The sequence below is a fragment of the Protopterus annectens genome, chromosome 5.part1 (assembly GCF_019279795.1).
Source record: "Protopterus annectens isolate FY-2018-M chromosome 5.part1, PAN1.0, whole genome shotgun sequence".
Taxonomy (NCBI): domain Eukaryota; kingdom Metazoa; phylum Chordata; order Ceratodontiformes; family Protopteridae; genus Protopterus; species Protopterus annectens.
Genome location: NC_056736.1, coordinates 626,862,455 through 626,886,577, shown reverse-complemented (window position 1 = coordinate 626,886,577; position 24,123 = coordinate 626,862,455). Strand labels below are relative to the sequence as shown.

Sequence of the window (24,123 nt, the reverse complement as noted above, 5' to 3'; positions counted from 1 at the left end):
CCTCTTCAAGCGCAACCTTGATGAGTGGATGGGCAACCACAAATTTGTCCCAGGGGTTCCACCTGTGTCCCTCATTGACAGAGGTGACAATTGAGGATTCTCTTTTGGGGATAAACTCTTGGCTAGGCTTGTAAGGGACCCAGAGCCATTAACCTAATAATTTTCTATGATCCTATGATCTTATGAACAGTGCACTTGGTGAAAACAAAAGAGGACCACAGCTGAATTATGGTACTGTGGTATCCTTCCAAAATAAATGTTGCTGTATTCTTGGGAAGTATGTCTGTCTGGGTCTGTATTTTATCAGTGAAATGTAAATACATCGAATACCTCTTCATCAACCCATTTTCAGCAAAATTGAAACTCTGCAAACAGTCGTTACAGCAAAATTTTTTGCACGGTAAGAAACCAGTGGGTCATCTTCGAGAATTTGCCCTTTTCCTGACTGTAGTCTGATCTCAGAGTTGGTATATTTTTTAGGGTGGTGTGTGTGGGGTGCAGTGGCCCATCAGGGTGGGTTTTAAATTCTTCTGTTTATATACGATTGTTGCATTGACCCACTGGTTACTTACCGTGGAAAAAAATTTCACTGTAGCGATCATTAATGGGTCAATGAAGAGGTATTCGATGTATTTACATTTCGCTGATATAATATAGACCCATCTGGCCAGCATACCAAAGCCATGTCCACACACCATATGTCCAACATCTGAATTAAGGCCAAAGGTGGGTGCCACTTAAGGGATGTACAGATGTGAATTACCTCAGAATTTCTTTGCCACCAGTCCAAAAACAGACCTTCAGTTTGTCTTTGGTCTGTTAATTATACTTCTCATGCTGTTACTTAGCTACTTGGGCAGATGTGTTCCCCATTGAGAACTCTTCCTTTCTTACTGTTTAGTATGATTTTTTGGACTTATCATCCAGAAAGGGAAAATGTGAACATGTAAAGCAGATGCCACATAAGGACATCATGACAAGTTTTGTTTTATCTTGTTGCTATTCATAATCATAGGGAGTATGTGATCTGTCAACCCCTCTTCATTAAGACCTCTATCTTCTTTATCCATTTACTTGAAGAAACAAAGACTTAAGCAACTTGCACAAGGCACAATGCCAGCTTTGTCTTCCTGCCCTGACATCCATCTGTTTCATAAGAAGAAGTAAAAAAAAAAAACATAAACCAGGGCCTTCAGCTGCCCAGACTTAACCAGACGTCTCTGCTGTGTCCAATGATAAGACCTAAAACTGTTCAGTTCCTACTGTGACCCCCACTATCACGACAACATCAGAGAATTATATTGGGCAGGTCATTTGCCTGTCTGCTGGGGCTGATCTGACATATGTTACAGATGAGAAGAGAGAACCTAGGCTGGTCAATTCTGAGGAACTGTGGGGTGCATCCCTCAGATTTTTGTCAGCGAAGAAGTACCCAATTCCTTACCTGAAGTTCATTAAGGCTCTGACTCTCTCAGGTTTGTGCAGGCCATTGTCCCTGCAAAGAAAAGACAGAAAACAAAACATTCCTCTACCACTCAGTTAATGAGAGGCCCTCAAAAAGAATGGCAAGACTATACTCAAGGCCTTTTCAAGACACTTATATCTATGAAGCCTCCTCAATACTTTCAGACTCCACCTGCTCTTGTGGCTCATTCTTCTTCTATTCCTTTGAAAAGATGTAAGGAGTATTTTGATGAGAAGAACCTGGATTTTGATGAAGATTCCTTAACCTATTCTTCTCAGACCCACTCCTCTCTGGCTGTTGCTTCCAATTAAGAAGATTTGCTCTCCACTGAATCCCCCTTTAGAGAAACTTTATTTTAGGAATACCATTGTTAAAATGATGTAACATTTGAAATGGAAGGGTACCAAAATATCTGAAGCCCAACAGTGACATATGTCTTGCTGTAGATGAACCCCTTTAGCCCTCTGATATTCCCCTCACTCTGGAAGTTGTTTTGGACACCTTTATTAATGTTTTCTGAATCCTCAATCACAGCTCCTTGCTCCTAAGAAAACTGAAAGGTTTAAGGTCACTGATAAAAACAAATCCTCTATAAAATCTTTCCTCTGATCCTTCTATGATTTCTCTGTCTTTACAGACAAGCCCACAAAACTGCTGTCATCCCCTAACGTCTTGCCTACTGATAAGGATAGCAGGGCCATGGAGAAGTGTGACAAGAAAGTGTTTACCTTTGCCACCTTGGCCTTTAAAGCTATTCACTTCTATTCACTATTCACAGACACAGATGACAAGACATCAGTTAATCAATGATTTGCCTAAATCTGAAAACAAGTCCTTAGCTTTGGCTTTGCCTACCACTGTCTCTCAAGTGGCCAGGCAATCTATTGAGTGCATTTATGATGCTGCAGAATCATCTTCCAAAGCAGCTGCATTAGAGTCATTTTTCTGTAGATACTCTTTTTTTATTTTTTGATAAACATCTTTTTTAAATTATCATGTATGACATAGGCAATCTTACATTTCTATATATGAAAAACAAACAACATTGACACCACTTTAGTTGCAAACATTATACATCACGGACACCACTGAAACAACTGCAGTTGCAAACATTATACATCACTTATAATCTATCCCGTCATTGTCAGTTAAGCACTATATGGCTCATTCAAATCCTGCCTCTTAAACCTTGTTCCTTCTCTGCATATATTCCCACAATTAACATTTTTCCTATGGAGTTTGCTCCATCCCTTTTCTAAAGATCCCAATTCCAGTTGTTTTATCTCTATTACTATATTCATTACTTCTAGTAAAGTTGGTCTAGACTTTATTTCCATTTTCTAGTAATTGTTTTTTTGGCAGCCACCATAATTAGACACAGCAAGGCTTTACTACGTCTAGGCAATTCCGATTCTGTATCATAGCTCAAAAAACAATCATCTCCCCAGTCAATCCAATCTGCTTACCCAGCACCTCCGACAGAGTGGTCCACAGGGAATCCCTGAAGTCTGCCAGCTCATTAAAATCCCCAAAAATTTGTTCACAGCCACCTCCTTCTTGCCCATCATGCCTCCAACATTTGATATCCACCTAAGGAAAAATTCTCTGGTGTCTACTCGGGGTATAAAATTACCTATGTAAACATTTCCAGGCAAAGATCCTAAATCTTCTAGACTTTACTGCATATATATATATATATATATATATATATATATATATATATATATATATATATATATATATATATATACCCATTGTCTCTTCGTGAATTGCTTATCCAGTCTCTCTTCACAGTCCCTTCTAAGCTCTGATGATTGATTCTTATAATTATCATGCAACATTTTATATGCTGTACTAATTATTCCTTTTTTAATGGCAGCCTCTGTACTAGATTCTATTAAAAATTCTACCAGTGCTGGTCTTCCATTTAGGACCCCCCCCCATTTCTTTCTACTCTGATATTAATCCTTGATAGGGAAGGCAATCTCTAACCTGCAGTCCAAATACATTCTTGGCCTCTTCCCATTCTATTACCTTTCTCTTTCTAGTTATTTGCTCCCAGTCTTTGCCAGTCTTCTCCAATAAATTCCAGCCCCCTATTGCCTATTATCTGTACCCCTAACCACAGTCATCCCTATTGGCAGAATCTCTTTTCTCCATTTTTGTGCTGATTTAGTTCTTAGATTACCCCCTGCTATTTTATGAATATAATACTCTGTATGCTTTTTGTTATCCTTGAGAGTCTACATCCAAAATCCCAATTTGTCCTTATCTTGTGAGCTCCCCCCCCCCCCGTATCATCATCATTCCTTTCCACTTTGAATTATCGTTTTCTGCTTGTGCTATGTATAAGAGCCTTAACTGTGTTACTATAAAATACCCCCTCAAATTGGGTAATCCTAGTCCGCCTTGTTCTATTAGAAGAATCAGCTTATCCCACTTGACCCTTGCTGTCTTCCCTTCCCAAAAAAAAATCCTTCAACTCTTTTGTAATTGCTATCCACAGCTTCTCCTCTGTTGATAAAAGTATGCGTGACCTGTGTATAAGACTAAAGGGACTAAAAACATTTAATTGTGTGTATCTTAGTATCCATATCCACATAGCAAAGCTTCCAGTTTCTCAATTTTTATATTATCTTCTGTTTAGTCTCTTCCCACATATCTTTAGCTGCCACAGTAGTAATTTCTACACCATACTCCTACATACTTCATTTTATCATATCCCCATAAATATGGATGTTGTTGGACCAATCCGTGTGTGGGTACATAATGTGCCACTATCGCCTTTGTTTTAGCTTCATTAATTTTGCATTCCGAGAAGATCAGAAACTGTCTTAAAATGTTGCACAACACTGTAATGTCCCTTTCCAGTTTTGTCATGGATAAAATAATATCATCTGCAAATAGAGCCAGCTTTTCCTGACTACCATGCTTCTGTAAATACTTTTGGCTAAGACTACAATTCCTTTTGGAAGATTTCACAAATTTAGATTCACTCTAAATTTAAAGAAATCTGTCTTGATCCCATCTCAAGACCAGATTTTCTTAGGATTCAGGATCAACACTCTTGTCTGTGACAGCCTTCCTTCCTAAGAGCAAGGCTCTGTTTCTGACAGAGTTCTTTCAGAACCCCCCCCCCCCAAAGTTAACCTCAGCAAGAGAGGCTTTGAGAGCCCCAGATTTCACTGCATTCACTATTTCTATTATTCTGTTTGCCAAACTCCACAAAAGGAAGCTGCAGTGTACCTCATGTCTATATGGCTTCAACATTGCCACCCATGAGACTTCCAGATTCCTGTCTTGCACTGCATCACAAAGGAGTTACTTTGGTTGATCAACCAGATTTTGCCTCAGTCTGGGACTTTCTTTTCTGGTTTCTTCCCCATCTCAAGAGTTGTACACAGATGCTTCAGACCTGGCATGGGGGGGGGGGGTTTCCAGCAATATCAATGTCCAGGGGGTGTGGGCTTCCAGGGACAGAAAGGATCATATAAACATCAAAGAGATGAAGGCCCTGATTCTGTCCCTTCAATTTCTGAATTATTTCTGGTCCTCAGACTGCCTCAGAGTATTCACAGACAGCACCACACTCGTGGTTCACAAACAAGCAAGGGGGAAATCAATTATTTTTGTCTTTGCAAACTAGGTTTGATGGCATGGGAGATTACCATCCAATGCAATCTTGTTCTTCATGCAGTTTATTACCTCAGAGAGGAACATGATGGCAGACACCTTGAGCAGATCCAGGGCAGACTCTCACAAATGGATGTTAAACTGGGAGGTCTTCCTAGACATTATTCATCAGTGGGGTACTCCACAGATAGACCTTTTTGCCTTCCCCCAGAACAGATAGTTGACTGATTTCTGTCCCAGGACCCAAGCTAATTGGTATGGAAGATGGAACCATGTTCTTTACACAGAAGGGGAGATTCCTTTATGCCTTCCCCTCCTTGTCCTGTTCTGTCAAAAGTCCTTCAAAAGATTATGAAGGACAAGCAAAAAATGTTGTTGATGACTCCCTTTTGGCCCATACAGCACCGGTTTCCCCTTCTTTTTCACCTGCCCGGGGGCAGTCTTCACACTTACCCCCACAGGATGGACTTGTTCACACAAAATAATGGTTTTCTTATTCACCCTTATTTCCCAACTCTACAGTTAGCTCTTCGGGTGAAAGAGTTTTAATTTGTTTCAGGCAAAATTGTTTTCTGAAGATGTGCTCCAGGTTTTACAAGAGGCTAGAAACTTTACTACCATAGGTTCATAGGTGATTATTAGGCTAACTGACTTAAAAAGGCTATTTTAAGACTAGCCAATATCCTGAGGCCAGACTCAAACTTGGTACTTTGTGCTTTTGAAGTGAAAATCTTTACGATTATACCAAACCCTCCCCTCTATATGTATATCAGAAAATCTTATATAACTGAAGTAAGATGTTTTCTTTGTGGTGCTACAAGATGAAGAATGAGGCCCTTTTCAGTGGGAATTCCCACTGTTCTTTCTCATTTGTTTGAATTGCTCAACTCTGAACTAGCATATTCTTCTGTTAAAGCTCATTTGTCAACCATTTGTGCTTGTCTGCCTATAGATGTACCTCTTTCATCTCGTTTTGAGGTTAAACAATTTTTGAAAGTCATCCTTCACATTAGGCCACCAAGAAAACCTATTTCTTCTTCTTGAGACCTCAATTACATTCTGGGAAAAATGACCTTAGTGCCTTTTGAGTTAGCTGTCAGTTCTTCCCTAAAACTGTGCTGTTAGTAGCTGTAACATCTGCCAAGAATGTTTCTGAACTGGAAGCACTTATGGTGGCTCCTCCATTCTTGTTCTTCCATAAGGATAGGGTTACACTTAGAACTAATTTTTCCTTTATACCCATAGTAATCAATGAGCTATCCTTGAGTCAGTCCATCAACTTCCATTTTGATTTCTCTCTCCCCAAAATAGAGGAGAGAGGATTCTTCATTTTTAGACAAGACAAAGGACATTTGAAAATCTGGCCAGCGTTTTGTATCTTTTCAAGATAAGAAACAAAGTTTGCCAGTATCTAGGCAAACCATTTCTTCCTGAATTTCTAAATTCATTTCCTTTTGTTGTTCTCATCATGGAAAACTACCTCCTTCCTCTGTAAAGGCTATTTCTGCTAAGGTTATAGCATCCTCTGGGACCTTCTTCAATTATCTGGTTTCTAGAACCATTCTTGAGGCAGCTACTTGGTCCTGTGTTCATACTTCTACTAAACGCTACATGTTGGATGTATTTTCTAGTGCCAGAGCAGGTTTTGCCAGGGACGTCCTCCATTGTCTAGTCTGTTGGACCCCAAATCTGTTTTTTTCTTCCTTGTCCCTTTCTCTTCAGTAGCTTCAGTACTTTTCCACTTGCTAGGAATACTGCAGCAGTGATCTTGGAAGGACATAATACAGTTGTGCAGGAACTGACCATAACAGTAGATGTCCTACTGCTCACTGCTGCAGTATTGTGTCTCACCCACATTCCTCCTCTTTTGGTATTGCTGTGACCCTTTTGCCAAGCTGGATTTCCTTCATTTTCTTTTCCTTGCTTGATATATACATGTATAAACAGTTTCTTTTCCTTCCCTTCGTCCTGAGGCAAGTAAATTCTGAGGTAATTCATGCCCATACATCCCTTATGTACCTCCTGCCTTCTGGCTTAGGTCATACATCAAATGTATGGCGTGTAGAAAGTCACAGGCTTTGGTATGCTGGCTGGATGTGAAGGTGTCCTTGGCAAGATATCCTACTTGTCAGGAATACTGCAACAGTGATCAGTAGGACATTTACTGTTATGGTAAATTCTTTCACAGCTGTACTTTGTCCTAGTCTGGCAGTGCTGTCCAAACATATGATTTCCATGACTCTTCTTTTGTTTGGGGGAATTTCTGTGTAATTCACACATGATTGCATGTACTTCATACACAAGAGTAATCTAGGAGATATAAGTACGGGATACAGGGATGTGGCTGTATTGAAAAAAAATTCTGTGCCATCTATATTAAGTAATGAAACCAAATGGAGGCAACATTAATTGTTTATCAGTTACCTGTCATTTGTGAATGGTTTCCATTTGCTTGAGTACTAAGACTATTTTGCGTTTCTGTAGTCATTCATGATATGGAGACTCCCACGGGAGGAGAAGCAAGCAAGTCCATTCAGCAAATCTCCTTGGAGCTTGCCACTGTATGAAAAAGATGTAAAGGCAGCAATAGCAGCGCAGTATCGCACGACCTACAGGGAAGACTTTGTTGGAATTCCACAAGGTTTGAAACTTCATGTCTGCCATCTAAGCATGTATCATAAAAAAACAGCTAAATGCAACAATCTGCAAAGAGCTGTACAGTAAATTCGTTAGAGCTTTAATACAATTTCATAATTTGTGGATGCTTGCTTACACAAAATTTGTACTTTTCAGCATACTAAACAACCTAACCCATTCAGAAAACTCCTGAAATCATACCTTCATGAAAACGATATATGCAACTGCAATGACCCTTTATGAACCCACCCTATACTAGGTATTACTCATTACTGATTCTGATGAACACTGTTCTACTGACTTGTATTCCACTTAGACATATTGTATATAGTGTAGATACTTTTGAATTCGTTCTTACTGTAATGTCAGTTGTAAAAACTCTGTACTTATCCTCACTTTGCAAATGTGTCATCATCATAAACTTCCACCACAATCTTGATTTTGTTTAACTGTTAATATTACTTAAATATGTAAAAACTCTGTACTTATCCTCACTTTGCAAATGTGTTGTCATCATAAGCTTCCACCACAATCTTGATTTTAACTGTTAATATTACTTAAATATGTTTTTTTTTTCTTTACTACTGCTAAACTTTAACTACTCTTTTAACTTTTCATCTCACTTTGTAACTTTGTAGAGATTTTCTCCTCAGGACTCCGCTGAAAATGGACACGTTGTCCAGTCAGACTATCCTGGTAAACAAATTTTAAATAAAAATAATAAATAAATAAATAATGGTATAAGTTGCACAGTGTAGTACAAATAACATAGAACATGAAGTTTTGAACCATTATTTGCAAAGTATATGGTATGCTGATGTAATCAAGTGCACCCACTAAATTTCCCTGACAAAGCATCCCGAGATGGTGACTGATCAGTTTTTACCTGCCTTTTTTATCCCGTGCAAATGTGAACTTAGTCCTTGCCAGTTAAAATCATGTCCAGGACTGACCATTCCCTGTGTTTGCTACCATTCTGGAAAAAAAAAAGAACTTCCCCTTTGTGTGGCTTCTTAGTCTCGCATTGTGTGCTTTCAGTTTAGGAATACAGATAGTAGTATAGCTGTGTAAGTTACTCGAGTCCTATAAAGCAAGTTTGAGTATCATTAGTGAAAACATCACTGAGTATGAAATTGTAATTTTTTTGAGTAAGGTTACTGTAGGGAAAATTTCTCTTTCTTCAAAGTGTAGTGACTCAAGAGTTAAATATATTATGTAAGGCAGGGCAGGGTAAAACCCTATGTATGGAGGTTTCGAAAGCCATTGTTCCCTCACACAAAAACTGAGTTGAAATTTTGTTTCAGATTCATTTTTTTAATTCAACCAGCATGAAATTGTACTCACCACAGTAGTATAACCACAAGAGACTTTTACAGTAAGAAAAAATGCTTGCAGCAGTAAAATGTGTGTGCTTTTTATCTTAGAATGTTACTGGTTTGGTTTTATTCTTTCTAGTAGTACAAGCTTATTCTTGTAAGTTGAGATCCTCACACAAGTTCTCCATCTTTGTTAGTTGTAGAGCTCTCTTATAGTTGCTGTGGATGTCAAAAGTCAGCTCTGCATCTAAGCTGGATTTCTTTGTTAGTCCACTGTACGTGTAGTATAGCAGGTGTGAAGTTGACTTTGGTCACTACTACTGTATGGCAAAATGGCTCAGACTACTTTTTCCACAAGGAGCTTTTTAGTATATTTATTATTTGTGTATAGGTTCATAGGTAGGCACTAGGCTATCGGCCCTGAGGCCTATACAAGCCCAGTCAAAAAGGTACCCTGGCTTTTGCCACCCAAGAAAATTATTTTCATGTGCCACTGTGGAGCAGAGCCACAGAGGTGATCCTCGGGGTGAATTTCCTATTTCCCATCCAATCATCAAGATTTTTCTTGAAGAGTGCTAATGATTGATATAGATAGGTAGTTTATTCCAGAGTATGGGAAGTCTCTGGGACAGGAATCTATTCCTCCGGCATGTTCTGTTTATTGTGGTGACAAGGTTTAGGTCCCTAGAGCATGTAGCTCGGCGGGATTGGGATTTCTTTAAGTTGAGCTTGTCCAACAGCTCTAGGTTTGACATAGCTTTGTATGTTAGGCAGATATCACCTCTGAGCAGGTGATATGCGACGGAGTAAAGCTGGAGTTCTTTGAGACGGTCTGCGTAGGGCATCTATTTGAGGCTGGTAATCCTCTTTGTGAGGTATTTCTACGGCCTTTCCAGTTGTTGTAGATGTCTTCTGAGGTACATACCAAAAGGGGCGTTGTACTCTATAATGGGTCTAATGAGTGATGAGTAGAGGGGAACAATGACCTCTTTTTTTCTGGATGAGAAACTTTTGTGATGAGGTGTGCCACATAGAAGGATTTCCTGACTACTGTGGCGATGTGATTATCAAAGGAGTGACTACTGCCCACCTGTTTCCCAAGGTCTCTTATCACACTTTCGGTGTTAAGTATACTACCGCCTATGTTGTAGTTCATGGGTACAGAGTTTTTACCAAAGGGGATGACAATGCACTTTTTGGCATTGAGCTTGAGGCCATGGCTTTGACACCAGTCATCTGTCCCATTGAGGCCCTTTTGTAGGATGTCCACATCGTTAGGAGTTTCGATTATGGCTCCTAGTTTGCAGTCATCTGCGAACTTCGTTAGCCAAAGACCTTCTTTATTAGCCTGTACTTCAGAGAAGTAGATACCAAACAGGAGAGGACCCAGGACTGAGCCCTGTGGTACTCCACTTGTCACTAGTCTGAAGTCGGATTTGGAGTCTGCTACTTTCACAGTGTGGGTTCTGTCAGTGAGCCAGTTGGCAACCCATCTTGTGACATATGGATTTATACCTAGTTTAGTGAGTTTATCTATAATTCCAGAGTGGTGGATGGTGTCGAAAGCCTTGGCAAGATCTAGACAGGCTGTGTGAACCACCTTACCCTTGTCTACGGCTTTGGCGACTGCTTCAAAGAAGTCTGTCAGGTTTAGGAGACATGATCTGCCTTTTACAAACCCGAACTGGGTGGGATCCAGAGTTTGGAGATTACCAATGTCTTTGTTTATAAGTTCCATGATGATATATTCCATGGCCTTGCAGACCAGGCTCGTAAGGCTAATGGGGCAGTAGTTCCCGGGGTCCATGGTGGCTCCCCCCTTGTGGAGTGGGATAACCATTGCCATGCGCCATTCAGCAGGCACAAAGCCTGAGGTGAGGCTATGATTGAACATGGTACTTAGGTGGGGTGCCAGTTCGTTCTGTAGTTCGTGTAGAACGCAGCCTGGGATGTTGTCTGGTCCCATGGATGCTGTGTTCTTGGCTTTGGAGAGTGTGGTTTTCACCTGTGCAGCCGTGATTACAGGAACTTTGCATTCTTCCGGTATAGAGATGGGCTGTTTAGGGGGTGAGAGGGGGGTAAAGTTAGCACTGAACCTATCTGCCAGGATGTTGGCAATATCAGTTGGGTCTGTATACTTAGTGCCATTGTGCTGTAACTCAAAGCAGATCTGTGTGTTGCCATTGAGATTCTTGACATAGCCATGGAATGCTTTGTGGTTGTCTTTAGAATCACTGGCGATTTTGTTTTCGTAATTAGCTTTGGAGGATTTTATCAGGGATCGCAGCTTCTTACCAAGGCTGACCAGGGAGCTCCTCCACTCGTGGGATTTTACTCTCTTTTGCAAGAGTTTCTTCCTTCTGTTGTACAGTTTGTTTATGGCAATTGACCACCAGATTAGCTTCCTTTTTTTGGAGGATAGCATCTTGGTTCTGTTTAGGATAGCACGATTCATGCACTCATGTAAGTGCTTATAAAGTGCAGTTGTGTAGGATTCAGTAGTCGTAACTTTATTGTCCATCTGCATGGGTGTCATGAAGTTCACCAGTTCTGTCTTAAGAAGCATGAAGTTGGATTTGGAGAAATTTTTTACTATGGTTTCCTTAATGGGGGGGGTGGAGGCAGGATGTGGATATCTAGGGTAATTAGCTTATGGTCAGATCGGACCAATGAGGCATTGACTTCAGGTGTGGAACTCATATTCATTTGATAAATAGTTCTGGCTGTAAGGCACAAATGTCTTTTTTCAAGACAACCTGGGAGCACTGTATAATTAAGTGACTTGCTCGGAGTCACAAAGGTTATCTTAGTTGTGTCTTTTAGGAGCAAGGTCATTTTTTGGCAATCATCACAAAAAATCATTGAAGATCTCCAGAAAATGGTAAAGCCATTTACACTATCAGAGAAGCATATACTGCCCCCTCCCCACTCCCCATACACTTCTGTTCATTTTAAATCCTGTCAATCATTTATGAGAAAGATGATAACCTCTTGGGTTGATGAGAGTGACAATGATAACAGCTCTGCTGGTCCACCTTCATATGTAGGCCTTGCAGTGGTAGGTTTGCCAGTAGTGGCTGCAATGCCAACATTTCTTCTCAGACCTTTCAGAAATTTTCATTCACTCTTTTCTACCAGCCCTTAATATGGTAAGTTTCAGCCTACATCCTGGTACTGAGTTTTAAATTCTTCCCTCTTTCTGATTTTGTCCTGCATGTTGGAGGCATCTGGAGAGGAGAACCCACTTTGGGCCTCTATAATCCAGCACTGATGGAGTCCACTAAAGAAGTTTTTTTTTTACACCATGCTCCTTACACTGACCCTAAAGCTCTGCTTTCTTGGCTGTACCTTGAACCAAGATGAGCACCTTATGGCCCATTCATTCCTGGGGGTGAAGTTTGAGCTATTCTGGATTAGGATCTATTATCATTGCAATGGGTGAGATGAGAGAGGGGGTTCTTTACAAAGCCATAGCTTTCCCCTGTGCATACCTCATCACACCAAAGGTTTGCTGTGCAGTGGGCCCTCATGATATGCATCCATGCCCTGCATATAATATAATCAACTGTCCCCACCTCCTTTTAGGCTGCAACCTCTTTGTGAGCCCCAGTCTCACCAGGAGTTATACTTCAAAATGACAGAAGTATGCTGTCTACCTTGGCCCCCCCCCACCCTGAAGAGATGAGCCGATTAAGCTTTGTCATTTCTCTTTATCCCCCCATGCTAGCTCCAGCAGGTGCTTGAACCTTAAAATAAACTCAGGTCACTGGGTTGTTGTGAGAATTTTATCCCTTTATGTCTAAAGAATTGGTAGAAGAAGCATTGTTACATCACCTTCCTTAAATGATGGGTGGTGTTTTGGCCTACAAATCTCTGGAGATGTTTCTGAAGTCCAAACCTCTGCTTGTAAAATTAGGTTGAGGTGTGTGTGGGGGGGGGGGGGTCATGAAGAAGTGGGGATCCCCCTTACATTCTTTACATGGAAGGAATCCATGTTTGAGAATGAGCCACTGACCTGGGCATATTCCTGGACGCAGACTATATCCTGGAAAAAACAAATATCATAGATGATATTTTGAATCACATTTTGAGCCCATTCTGAATTTTCTGTTCATTTGAAGTATGGTGTTCTGAAGGTTAATCTGTTCACTGTCACTGTTCACTTTAAAGTCTGAAGAAGCGCCGTGTGAGGCGTGCAAGCGCTTACTCTCTACAAATAATGGATACATCAGCTTTTTGAGTTGGCTTCGATTTGTCGTGGTGTGCTTCTAATCTCTTTTTTGTACTGAAATCTGTATGCTGGTTAACATAAAATTTGCATACAAAATTATGGACCCCCACCCACTCCAATGGAATTGTGGGATACCAACTTTCAAACGCAAACTGATGAACAGACAACCAAAACATGGCCCCAGAGTGACCCACTATGTCTGTCTGCAAATATTTTTTAAAACCTTCCCTTTAAGGATTAGATACATAAATGTAGATTATATTGCTTTTTGACAAAAAAAGTGTGATGCTAGAGACTGGCAATGAAAAGTCACTTTGCCAAACGATACTCTCAGGCTGGCTCTGAAAAGGGTTCATGGAGATCAATACTCTGCCCTGCTAAACAATACAAATGCAATAATAAATAAAATAAAACTTCAATCACACTGGTATAATATCTCTACTAAAACATCAAACATCATAACTCACATTAGCATTTTAGTCTTTTTTTCCATGGAAGTTGACCAACATTCCTTGCTGTATCACAGAATGAGGACAATTCTCTGACTATCTGCAAGCCTGTTCTCAATACAAGTAGTACTGTTGTGACGTTTAAGTACTCATTGTATGTCACTGCCTGGCATCCAGATTATAAACTATATAAAAAAACATGTTTAACAAATTCATATTTCCTAAAGCAAGCTAGGAATAAATATAGAATATCTTAATCAGGATGTATGAATAATGCAGTAATTAGAATATAACAGTTGAATATTATTCTTTTCTGAGATGGAACTGGAAATTGATAATCAATAACACTCAATGAAAAAAAAAGAAATTTAAATATTATCTGATTAATATACCATTTAATATCCATGTCACCGTACCTTATTTTTAATGGCAGGTTTTTGAATTTATGATGTGCATTATTTACTGCGCTTAGTAGCTATTCATATGTAGCACATTTGCCAACAGCAAGTCATTAAAATGGCTGGGCACCTGGATTAATTTTACTTTCGTTACGCTGTCATTTAAGGGTAACTAGGAAGCTAGAGACTTGAGTGCAGGGCAGTGCTTTAACTTGGTAGTTCTACAAGCTACCAAAATATCAATTTAAATGTTTTCTAATGATGCTAGTCATTAAAGACCTGCTGAAAAATTCTAAAAATAAGAACATTTCAAAGTCCCTTTTAAGGTAGAGAAAATAGGTATACTGTTCAGTGAACTTTTATCTAACAGGTAGAATAATATAAGTAATCAGACCTTGAAGAGTTTCTCTTCTCATGACAATCAAAATGAATATTTATTCTAACCTCAAAAAGAACATTGTATCTTAGCCAAATTCTAAGCTATAATTTGTCCTAATGACTTTGCTAGCATGTTTTTAAAGTACTGTATAATGAACTGTAGTATTCTGTGTTTGCTAGAGCATGGTAGTTTATGATAGTATGTAAATTGCTTTTTTTCCCCTTTTTTTCATTTTCTTGTTCATCTTAAACTCTATTATGTAACTATCTGTCATTGAGACTGTTGGAGCTTTTCTCCCCGGGCCTCCGCTGAAAATGGACATGTATCCAGTTGGACTATCCCGGTCAACAAATGTAAAATAAAATAAATAAATAAATAAAATATTTATTTCTCAGCTTCATTATGTATTCAGCAAACATGCCCTAGCTGAATGATTAGACATGCTCCATTCTCTAGCAACTTTACCACGTCATAAAATAAAATCCAGTACCAGCTTTTTGTCCCTAGCCTTTACAAATTGATTTAATATTTCAGTACCCAAGAGAAGCCCTCAGCTACCAGCAAAGCTGTAAACCTTTCATGAATATCTGCATGAGTAACCTGATTTGCTCTAACAGTCACCTCTCTAAACATATAAGGAAGAGCAGCCCAGGGAAAGATTCATGTGATACCATTCTCCATATTAATGAAGTTCATCTGCAAGGGACAACAAATGCACAGATAACTGCCCTTAGGTGCAAAGAGCAAGCATCCTTTCTGTGAAATGTGAAGTTCTAAAATAAAGATTATGACAGAATAATAAGAACAGATGCATGCACACACACACACACACACACACACACACACACACACACACACACACACACACACACACACACACACACACACACACACACACACACACACACACACACACACACACACACACACACACACACACACACACACACACACTCTCTCTCTTTCTCTCTCTGTCTCTAATGGACACCTGCAGAACCACTAACAGCAGCACTCACACACACTCTAACAGACAAATGCAGAACCACTAAAGACGAACCCTCGGCAAAACAGTTTCATTGAGCACTAATGAATCACTAACGGACCCTCGGCAAAGAAACTTCATTGAGCAACAGCAAAATAAATAAATAAATAATAATATATATGGAACACAGAAGTTCAGAACTAGTATCTCCTACAACACTACACACACACACACACACACACACACACACACACACACACACACACACACACACACACACACACACACACGCACACACATGCATACTCACTCTAACGGACAATGCAGACCCACTAACAATAACGGACAACTGTGTGCAGAGCCACTAACAGTCCTAACGGACAACTGCAGAATCACTAACAGCAGCACTAATGGACAGAATAATTAAAACTACACACACACCTCCTTACATGCAGAACCACTAACAGACCCTCGGCAAAACAATTTTCATTGAACACAGTACCAATGGACCCTCGGCAAAGAAACTTCATTGAACAGCAGTTTCATTGAGCACAGCACTAACAGACATGCACACCCCTCCCCCCCCTACACACACACACACACACACACACACACACACACACACACACACACACACACACACACACACACACACACACACACATACACACACACACACACATACACCTCCTGCAGCAGGAAACTTCCTTACATGCAGAACCACCAACGGACCCTCGGCAAAGAAACTTCATTGTGCAGCAGCAAAAAAAAAAAAAAAACAATACATACAGAACGGAGAAGTTCAGAACTAGTATCTCCTGCAGCACTAAAACGGACCATGCCCTGAACATACACACACTCCTTCCAGCCCTCAGCCAAATTCAGACAGGCTGTTAGTCTGCTAATGAGGCTGATGTCATCTTGCGCACCCCCTGTGCGTGATGACATCAGCAAAAATAAAAATAAATAAATAAATAAAAGCAACCCGGGAATTTGAAAATTAAAGGGGCCACTCAGGAATTCGTGGCACCCCATTATTTTCACCTCAAAACCAGTAAATACCAAGGAATTCGGTATGGTTGAGATGTCTGAGTAGATAGTATGGAGTAGACTTGTACTTGGTGGACTTGGGGGGGTGGTCCTTATGCATTCATTCTGTTCTTCTGATTTCTTGTCAAATGACAAAGTTCCATATGGAAAGGTCTGTGCTGTTTCTCGTCATTCCATGGCTGTCCAGAAGAGCCTGATTCTTGAATCTCCAGATGTGATTCTTTTGCAGGAAGTATAGGCTGCAACAAAATGATTACTTTCATATGAAAGTTTGACTATTACAGTAGTGCCCTCTCAGCTACCAGATTTCCCAGGGAGATCACAAATGTCTTGAAAGCTACCAAGAAATCCTCCACTTGGCTTTGTTCAAGGCCACATGAAAAATGATCTACTTCAGTCTGTTAATGTCCAGGTTATCTGGCCTATTTCAGGCATCTATTTTTATTTATTTATTTAAATTTGTTGACTGGGAGTGTCCGACTGGACGTGGGTCCATTTTCAGCGGAGGCCCGGGGAGAAAAGCTCCACAGTAAAATAAACAGACAGTAGTTACATTGGATTACATAGCGATTAACAATTTAACATAGAAATTACTTACAACATATTTACAGATGAAGAACATAGTACATCAGTAGACAACTAGAATCTTTATCTGTGAAGTACATAACAGGCATTAACAAATGTAACAATGAGAAGTTCCTGCTGTATAATAAGTACTAGGCTTATGAGCATCTGAGCTTGCTATAATCAAGGTAGTTAGTGGAGTGGAAAGAAAGGTAGTAGTTGGGTGGGGTGGATGATATTAGAGTGGGAGTTGCAAGGGCATAGCCAGCATGTTTTTAGGTGCGCTTTTAATAAAGTTTTGAAGTTGGTGCATGATGGTACTGAGGTAATTGTGGGTGGGAGTGAGTTCCATAATTTGGCTATGATGCAAGAGAATAGTGCTTCACCAGCAGAGTTATTGGCTTTAGTGATCTGCAAGTGATTTTTGTTGCTGGATCTTAGTGGTCTGGTGGTGCGATAGGGTTGGAGTAGATTCTGGAGGGATGGGACATTTAGTGGATGGTTTACTAGTTTGTGGGCAAGTGAGAGTTGATACCACTGAAGGAGGTGAGGGAGTTTAAGCCAGCCCAGTTCAGCAAGAGAGAGACAGTGGTGACTACGGTAGGATGCCCCTGTGGCAAATTTGGCGATTTTGTTGTAGCAGGTCTCTAGCTTGTTTAGATCACATTGCCTTAGGTTGGTATATACTGGAGAGGCATAAAGTAGGGTGGAGATAAGGTGGGAATTTGCTATTGAAATCTTTGCTGCTTTGGTGAGAAATTGCTTATTTCTGTATAATGCTCCTAATTTTTTGTGGACTTTTTTATGGTCATGGATATGTGAATGTCAAATTTTAGTTTATTGTCTATTTCCACTCCTAGCAATTTGGTGTGTTCAGCTGGGTATATAGTGGTGTTGTCTTTTGCTGTGATGTTAAAGTGAGAGTTGTTTTGAGTATGTTTGGTGGGTTGGAAGATGAGTAGTTTAGTTTTGTTTGGGTTGAGTATTAATTGGGCATCGGATAACCATGTTTCAACAGAGGAAAAGGCTTCTTGTGTGACTTTTTGCAGTTTGGGTAGGGACTGGGCTGAGCAGATGATGGTCGAGTCATCTGCGTATTGGATGAGTGTGCCATGTTTGGTGGCAGAGGCTAGATTATTGGTGTAAACAGAGAAGAGTAGGGGTCCAAGGATGGATCCTTGGGGAACCCCTATGGAGACAGGTAGTTGGGGAGATATATCATTCTGCCATACAACGGATTGTTGGCGGTCAGTCAGGTAACTCTGAAACCAGTTGGTGGCTGATTGTGAGAAGGATAGGTTATTGAGGACAGAGATAAGTTGTTTGTGTGGGACCATGTCAAATGCTTTAGATAGGTCTAGGAAAGTAGCAGAGGAGAGACAGCCATTGTTTTTATGCTGAAGGATAGTGTTAGTAAAGGAGAGTAAGGCAGTGGTGGTGCTATGGTTTGGTTGGAAACCATGCTGAGTACTGGAAAGGAGGTTGTTAGTAAGGAGGTAGTCTGAGACCTGAGAGTGTATTTGATCTAAGTCTTAGTTCCTTCATCGTCAGAGTACATAGTTTAGCCACTTCATTTGACTTTGCAGGACTTCAGTACTGCCTTCTACACATATCAAATAATTATCCAAGTTGATCCAGTCCACGTGTTGAAATAGTCTGGATTGTTTGCTGCAGGTGCGCTCTCAGCAACATTTCACTCTCCTAATAGCTCGAGCTCCTCACCATCTGGCATTTCTTATCTACAGGTCTCAATGCTGATTTCTTCAAAAGTAACCTCCACTCAAGCAACTTTGGCAACTTTTTTGGGAAAAAATTTGTGGTAGATAAGTTGCTATTTCTTGTCACAAAGTAGTTTAAAATACCTTGCTTATAGTTTCTTATACTCTCTATTTAAAATTTATGAGTTTGAGCTTGTTCCCTTTACCTTTACTTCTAACATCTTCTCATTTCTTCCTCTTTCTATCATTTGTTTATTTTATTTTTATTGCATTTATTTTTTTGCCTTTTCTACTTGTTCATAAAATATAGCTGCCTTCATTATGGGTATAAAAATAAAGAAGTATAGAACAATTCCATAACAAGCTCTTTTAGCTGGATTCAAGTTGTTTTTATCACTGTTTTTTGGATATTGTTTAGCCTATCAGAGATTAGTTCTTAGGCCGTAGATGCTGTTGATATTAGCGACTGTTGTTTTTTGGTGTGTAAGTCATAGCACTGTTAGTGACTGTTGTTTTAGTGTTTAATTTATAGCACTGGTGCCTGCTGTTTCTGGTTGTTATAATGGAAAAAGAAAGCCTCTGAATTTATAGAAATGAAAAAAGTGTAGTCACAGAATTCTGCTCGAGGATCCACACAATCTTTGTATGGTGTGCCTGGGGTCAGAACACCTAAGGGCTGACCACCCTGTATATAAGAATATTAGTCAGCAAACACTGATAGACAGTACAATAAATTAATATTGAAAGGTCTACTTAAAGGTGATACTGTACAAGATGATCTTCAATCAGAAAAGAAAAAAGAACAAAAGGAAACATTCAAAGGTCAGAGCATCTTCCCCTTCTTCTGCCATCACTCCCAAATTGGAGTCTTCTCCCCACCCCCGCCCCCACCCCTAGGGCCATCTTCTGCCTCTTCTGTACCTCCTTTGACTCCTCCTCCTGCAGCCTCCTTTACACCTGAGCAATTTGGCTTTTCCAACTTATAGCCAAGTGAAGGACTAGATAGTTTTCCTCAGAGCATGAGTTATCAAACTTATTAACTGTGGGCTTATTTTGGCTATGTTCTTTAGCTGCTCCATGCTGGTGCATAGCTCTAATGTACCTTTGGATTTGGAGAACAAGATAATGACCTTCTTAGAAGTCCAGTTGGAATTATATGTTATTATTGTGCCCTTTGTTCCTAGGGCAGCTGGAGGTGAGCCCGCACCATCCATATCAAAGGTTTCTACCCCAGGCCCTATTTTGGCACTGGGAATATCAGGGCCAGCAGTTGAGACCCTGACTTTTTCACTGACAGTGACATTTCTCCATGTTACCAACCACCTTAGTACCTGTTGCTTTGGTACTAGCTATAGTGGCACTGATTTCCACTAAGACTTAGATTGTTGGCACTGACACATAAGTGCCTGGGCTGATCCCAATCCCTTGGGGGACACTGTCAGTGCTGACATTGCTGACGTTCAATGTTTTGGTGCCAAAAAAACTGCTTGTGTTATGGTCTAATATATTAGTTCTGAGGTAAATACAGTAGGGAAGGAATGAATCAAGACACCAATTTATTTTTAAAAGATCAAAATATTAAACTGAACATCTACTTACAAGCAGTAATATGGTCTTCATTGCTCACTGACTGACTCCAACTTCTAACAGTGTGGCTATCTGTTTAAATCAACACAGTGCCGGCACTGACACTGAAAATGCCCAATCCAAGCCAAAAGTCCATGACGATTTAAGTCAAGTTAACACAATGCAAGCACTAGCATTAGTACGCACAGTCCATGCTGAAGATCCTTGCTGATGAGTCCAATTCTTTTGTTGGCTGATGGGCATTTTATAGTTTTTTATAAACAACAAGTCGAAAAAGGTCAAAATGATCTCCAAACTGATGATATTTAAAGGTCATGACAATTGTAGACTGATGGTATTTAGAAACTACAAATCATTTCATAAGTTGTAAACAAGACTTGTATCATACCTAATTTTCTATCTTCAGTGCCTCTTCAAACTTGTCCCTTATAAGAGCACCTAACTACAATCCAGTGATTGCCCCCTTTTTAAACTAGTAAACATCTCAATCAAAAATCAGTGCACCTTAATTCAGTAAACAAGTTTTGCCTTGTTTTCTAGCATATTTCTAGCATATTACAAATCTTTTTATAAGCTGTCTAAAATTCATTATTAATGCTATTATTTGACTACATGCAGGGGTGAAATAGGTGAGGCACCTAAAGGTCAGGGTAGGCTTTGTGGGCCAAGAAGAAGCACTTGTTCTCCACTTCAGAGTCCCCCACTCCTGATATAGATCTTGATAAGGGAGAGGTTCCCCCAAGTCCCTTCCAGATGACCCAGGTTTGATGAAATCCTCAAGATGATAGTGATACAGCAGATGGGATCTTGGCCCACTGACTCTACCTCTTTTTGGGAAGAGGTCCTTCAGAAGGCATTCTGGCCATTCTTACTTACAGCCTAGATAGTTCCATCCCTGGACAAGGTGGTGTAGCTGGTTTGTCAAAGTAAGTGGAGGGAACCTGATGTAATGGAACCATTCCCACATAAACCCGACTGAGTTATTGCGGACTGCCAAAGACAGACCACATTAGAGCAAGGGATCACCTGCTTATACCATTGTGGTCTCAGCTGCCACAAGGAAAGACACCCCCAAGGATGCTCAGGCTATCTGCCATCTAGATAAGGAATCCAGGATGATGGACTGCTTAGGGAAGCATGCATATGCATCAAGTACCTTTGCAATGCACTCCCTGAACTACTTAACACATATGAATAGGTTCTAGAGGGAGTTAGCAGACAAGGCTTTAGTCCCTCAGGTGGTTGTCACCTGGGAGATGCTCAAAAATGATTGGAGTCCTAGTTGTTGACCATGAACACCTTTTCCACACTGTCCATGCAGTTGCTTCATAATGCCACAGGTGGAGCAGAAAGAGTGGCTAGGTCAGGTATCATCCTGTGAAGACAAGCCTGGCTCAGTTTGTCAGGATCTGCAGACCACTTCTTGGTGATCTTTGCCAGTACCCCATTTGATGTCTCCATTCTTCTTGGACCAAATGTCAAAGCACAACTGTTGGAGAGTGAACAAGTGGACAGACCCTTACCAGAGATGGAGTAAGGTTCTCAGCCCTACAAAGGTCATTTGCAAGGAATCTGAAAGGAAAAACATGAGCTTTTGGTTTTGCAAATCCCAACACCTTCCATATGACTAGCAAGAGGATAGAACCAACCACTGGCGTGGTGGATTCCCAGATCGTTGCTGCCCCATAGGCAGATATAGTCTTCATAATTAAGGGCTCCTTGGTCCTTCCCCAAAGACAGTAAAACATCTGAAGGGCTGCCCAACTGTCCATCCCTGGAAGCAGTCAGGAGTTGAATTTCCCTATACCCACAGAAATCGCTGGCCTTAAATTAAGATAGTTGGGTAAGGGAAATTAAAGTCAGAAGATCCTCTATATCCTTTCTTTGGATACCTGCCATGTTATTCTCTCTTTCAAATGACCCATTCCCATCAGCAAATGGTGGCATTACAAGAAGTAGTGAACCTGCTGCTTTTACATGAAAATGTTATCCTGGAGGTCTGACCCGACCAGAAAGGATCTGGGTTTTATTCAAGATTCTTCTTGGTACACAGAAAGACCGGGGATCTCACTCCAGTGTTGGAGCTCAGTCATTTAAACAAAACTGTAAACAAAACCACTTTCTGAATGGTCACAGTCCAGTCAGTCCTTCCTTGTCTAAAGGAGGGAGATTGGATGTGCTCTTTGAATCTTCAAGATGTTTACCTACAGATAAAAATAGCCAAGCCGTCAAGGAGACTTCTACAGTTCTGAGCAGGAGCCAGACATTACCAGTTTAGTACCTTGCCGTTCGGACTCAATACAGCCCCCAAGGTGTCTACAAAGTGCATGGCTTCCATCACAGCTCATCTCAGGCTGCTATGGATCAGAATTTTCCCTACCTAGACAACTAGCTCTTAGTTATGACTTCAAAGGAATCATTAATCAAAGCAAGGGAATATTTAGTCCAGCTCTGCCTGTTTTTTGGGAATATCTGTAAACCTGCAGGCATTCAACTTAGAGCCAGTTTAGCAGTTAACCTTCATAGGATGCCACCTGAACACTACCACCGCAATGGCAATCCTGACTACAGATAGGATGTGAGCAGTACAAGACAATGTCAGATCTTTACTCTATCAATAAAAATTCAAAGCAGCACTAATTCTTAGTAGGTCTTAGCAGCTTTGATACAAATGCTACTCTTAGACAACTTTTTACAAGCGACTGCTTTATCAGACTCTCAAAGTCCAATGGTCTCAGAGTCAGCATCCCATGCACCACAAGATAGCTCTATTTAACTCTTGCAGGAACCATCTACTTTGGTAGCTTCATCCATCAGATTTACCAATGGCCTGACCTTTTCTTCTTCCCATCCTGATGGCCACAGTTATGAAAGCATCTGCACTGGGGTGGAAGACAATGATCAGGGCAAATTGTTTGGGGTATGTGGAACCACCAAGAGGCCCATTTACACAACAGTATATGGGAAATGAGGTAGTTGTTCTAGCACAGTAGGCATTCCAGGACTTTCTTCTCCAAGAAGCAGTAGCCATCCACTCAGGCAAGATGAAAGTGGTGTGATATATCAAGAAGCAAGGAGGAACCAGATTGTATCCTATCTGGCGAGGAGCCATGAGAGGAATGGAATGGGCTATCAACTCATGGCACTTTCTAATGGCAACAGACATTTCAGGAGAAGTCATATCTCTAGTGGAAAAATTGAGCAGTTACCTTCTGTTGCTTTATGAGTGGTCTCTAAATATGTCTAGGGCAAACAAGATTTTTTGTCACTGGGGAAATCCTTGCTGCAACCTCTTTGCATCAACTTCCACCATCAAATGGAGTAATTTCTTTTCCCTAATTCCTCCGCAGGGTCAGACACCTATTATGTAGTCCTCCCTTAGCACCGTCTCCACTACACCTCCGCCCCCCACTAATAATGACTTTCATACAGAAAGCTAAGTTTTGCAGAGTCAACTTCATTCACATGGCTCCATTTTGGCTATGACAGGTTTGGTTTTCCTTGCTTTGGTATCATATCATTAGTTTCCTCATTCTACAACCTTATCTGAGGTTCTTATCACATAATTCCAGCAAACCTCACTCAGATATCTACTCCCTCAAACTAACTGCATGGTTTCTCCACTTCCAGTAATGACCAGAGACCTAGAATTCCTCTCTAAGGTGGTCCAGTTACATCTAGCTTCACAGAAACCCTCTACCAGAAAACTCACAG

General features: G+C 40.5%; 1 protein-coding gene across 1 annotated transcript in view; it reads left to right on the top strand.

The window, feature by feature from the left end:
- The window catches only part of TEX26 (testis expressed 26), a 551,340-nt gene that overhangs the window by 280,655 nt on the left and 246,562 nt on the right, over nucleotides 1–24,123 (top strand). Inside the window, exon 5 of the mRNA XM_044073242.1 lies at nucleotides 7,583–7,739. Within this exon, the coding sequence (XP_043929177.1) occupies nucleotides 7,583–7,739 (157 nt within the window). The remainder of the gene's footprint in view (nucleotides 1–7,582; nucleotides 7,740–24,123) is intronic.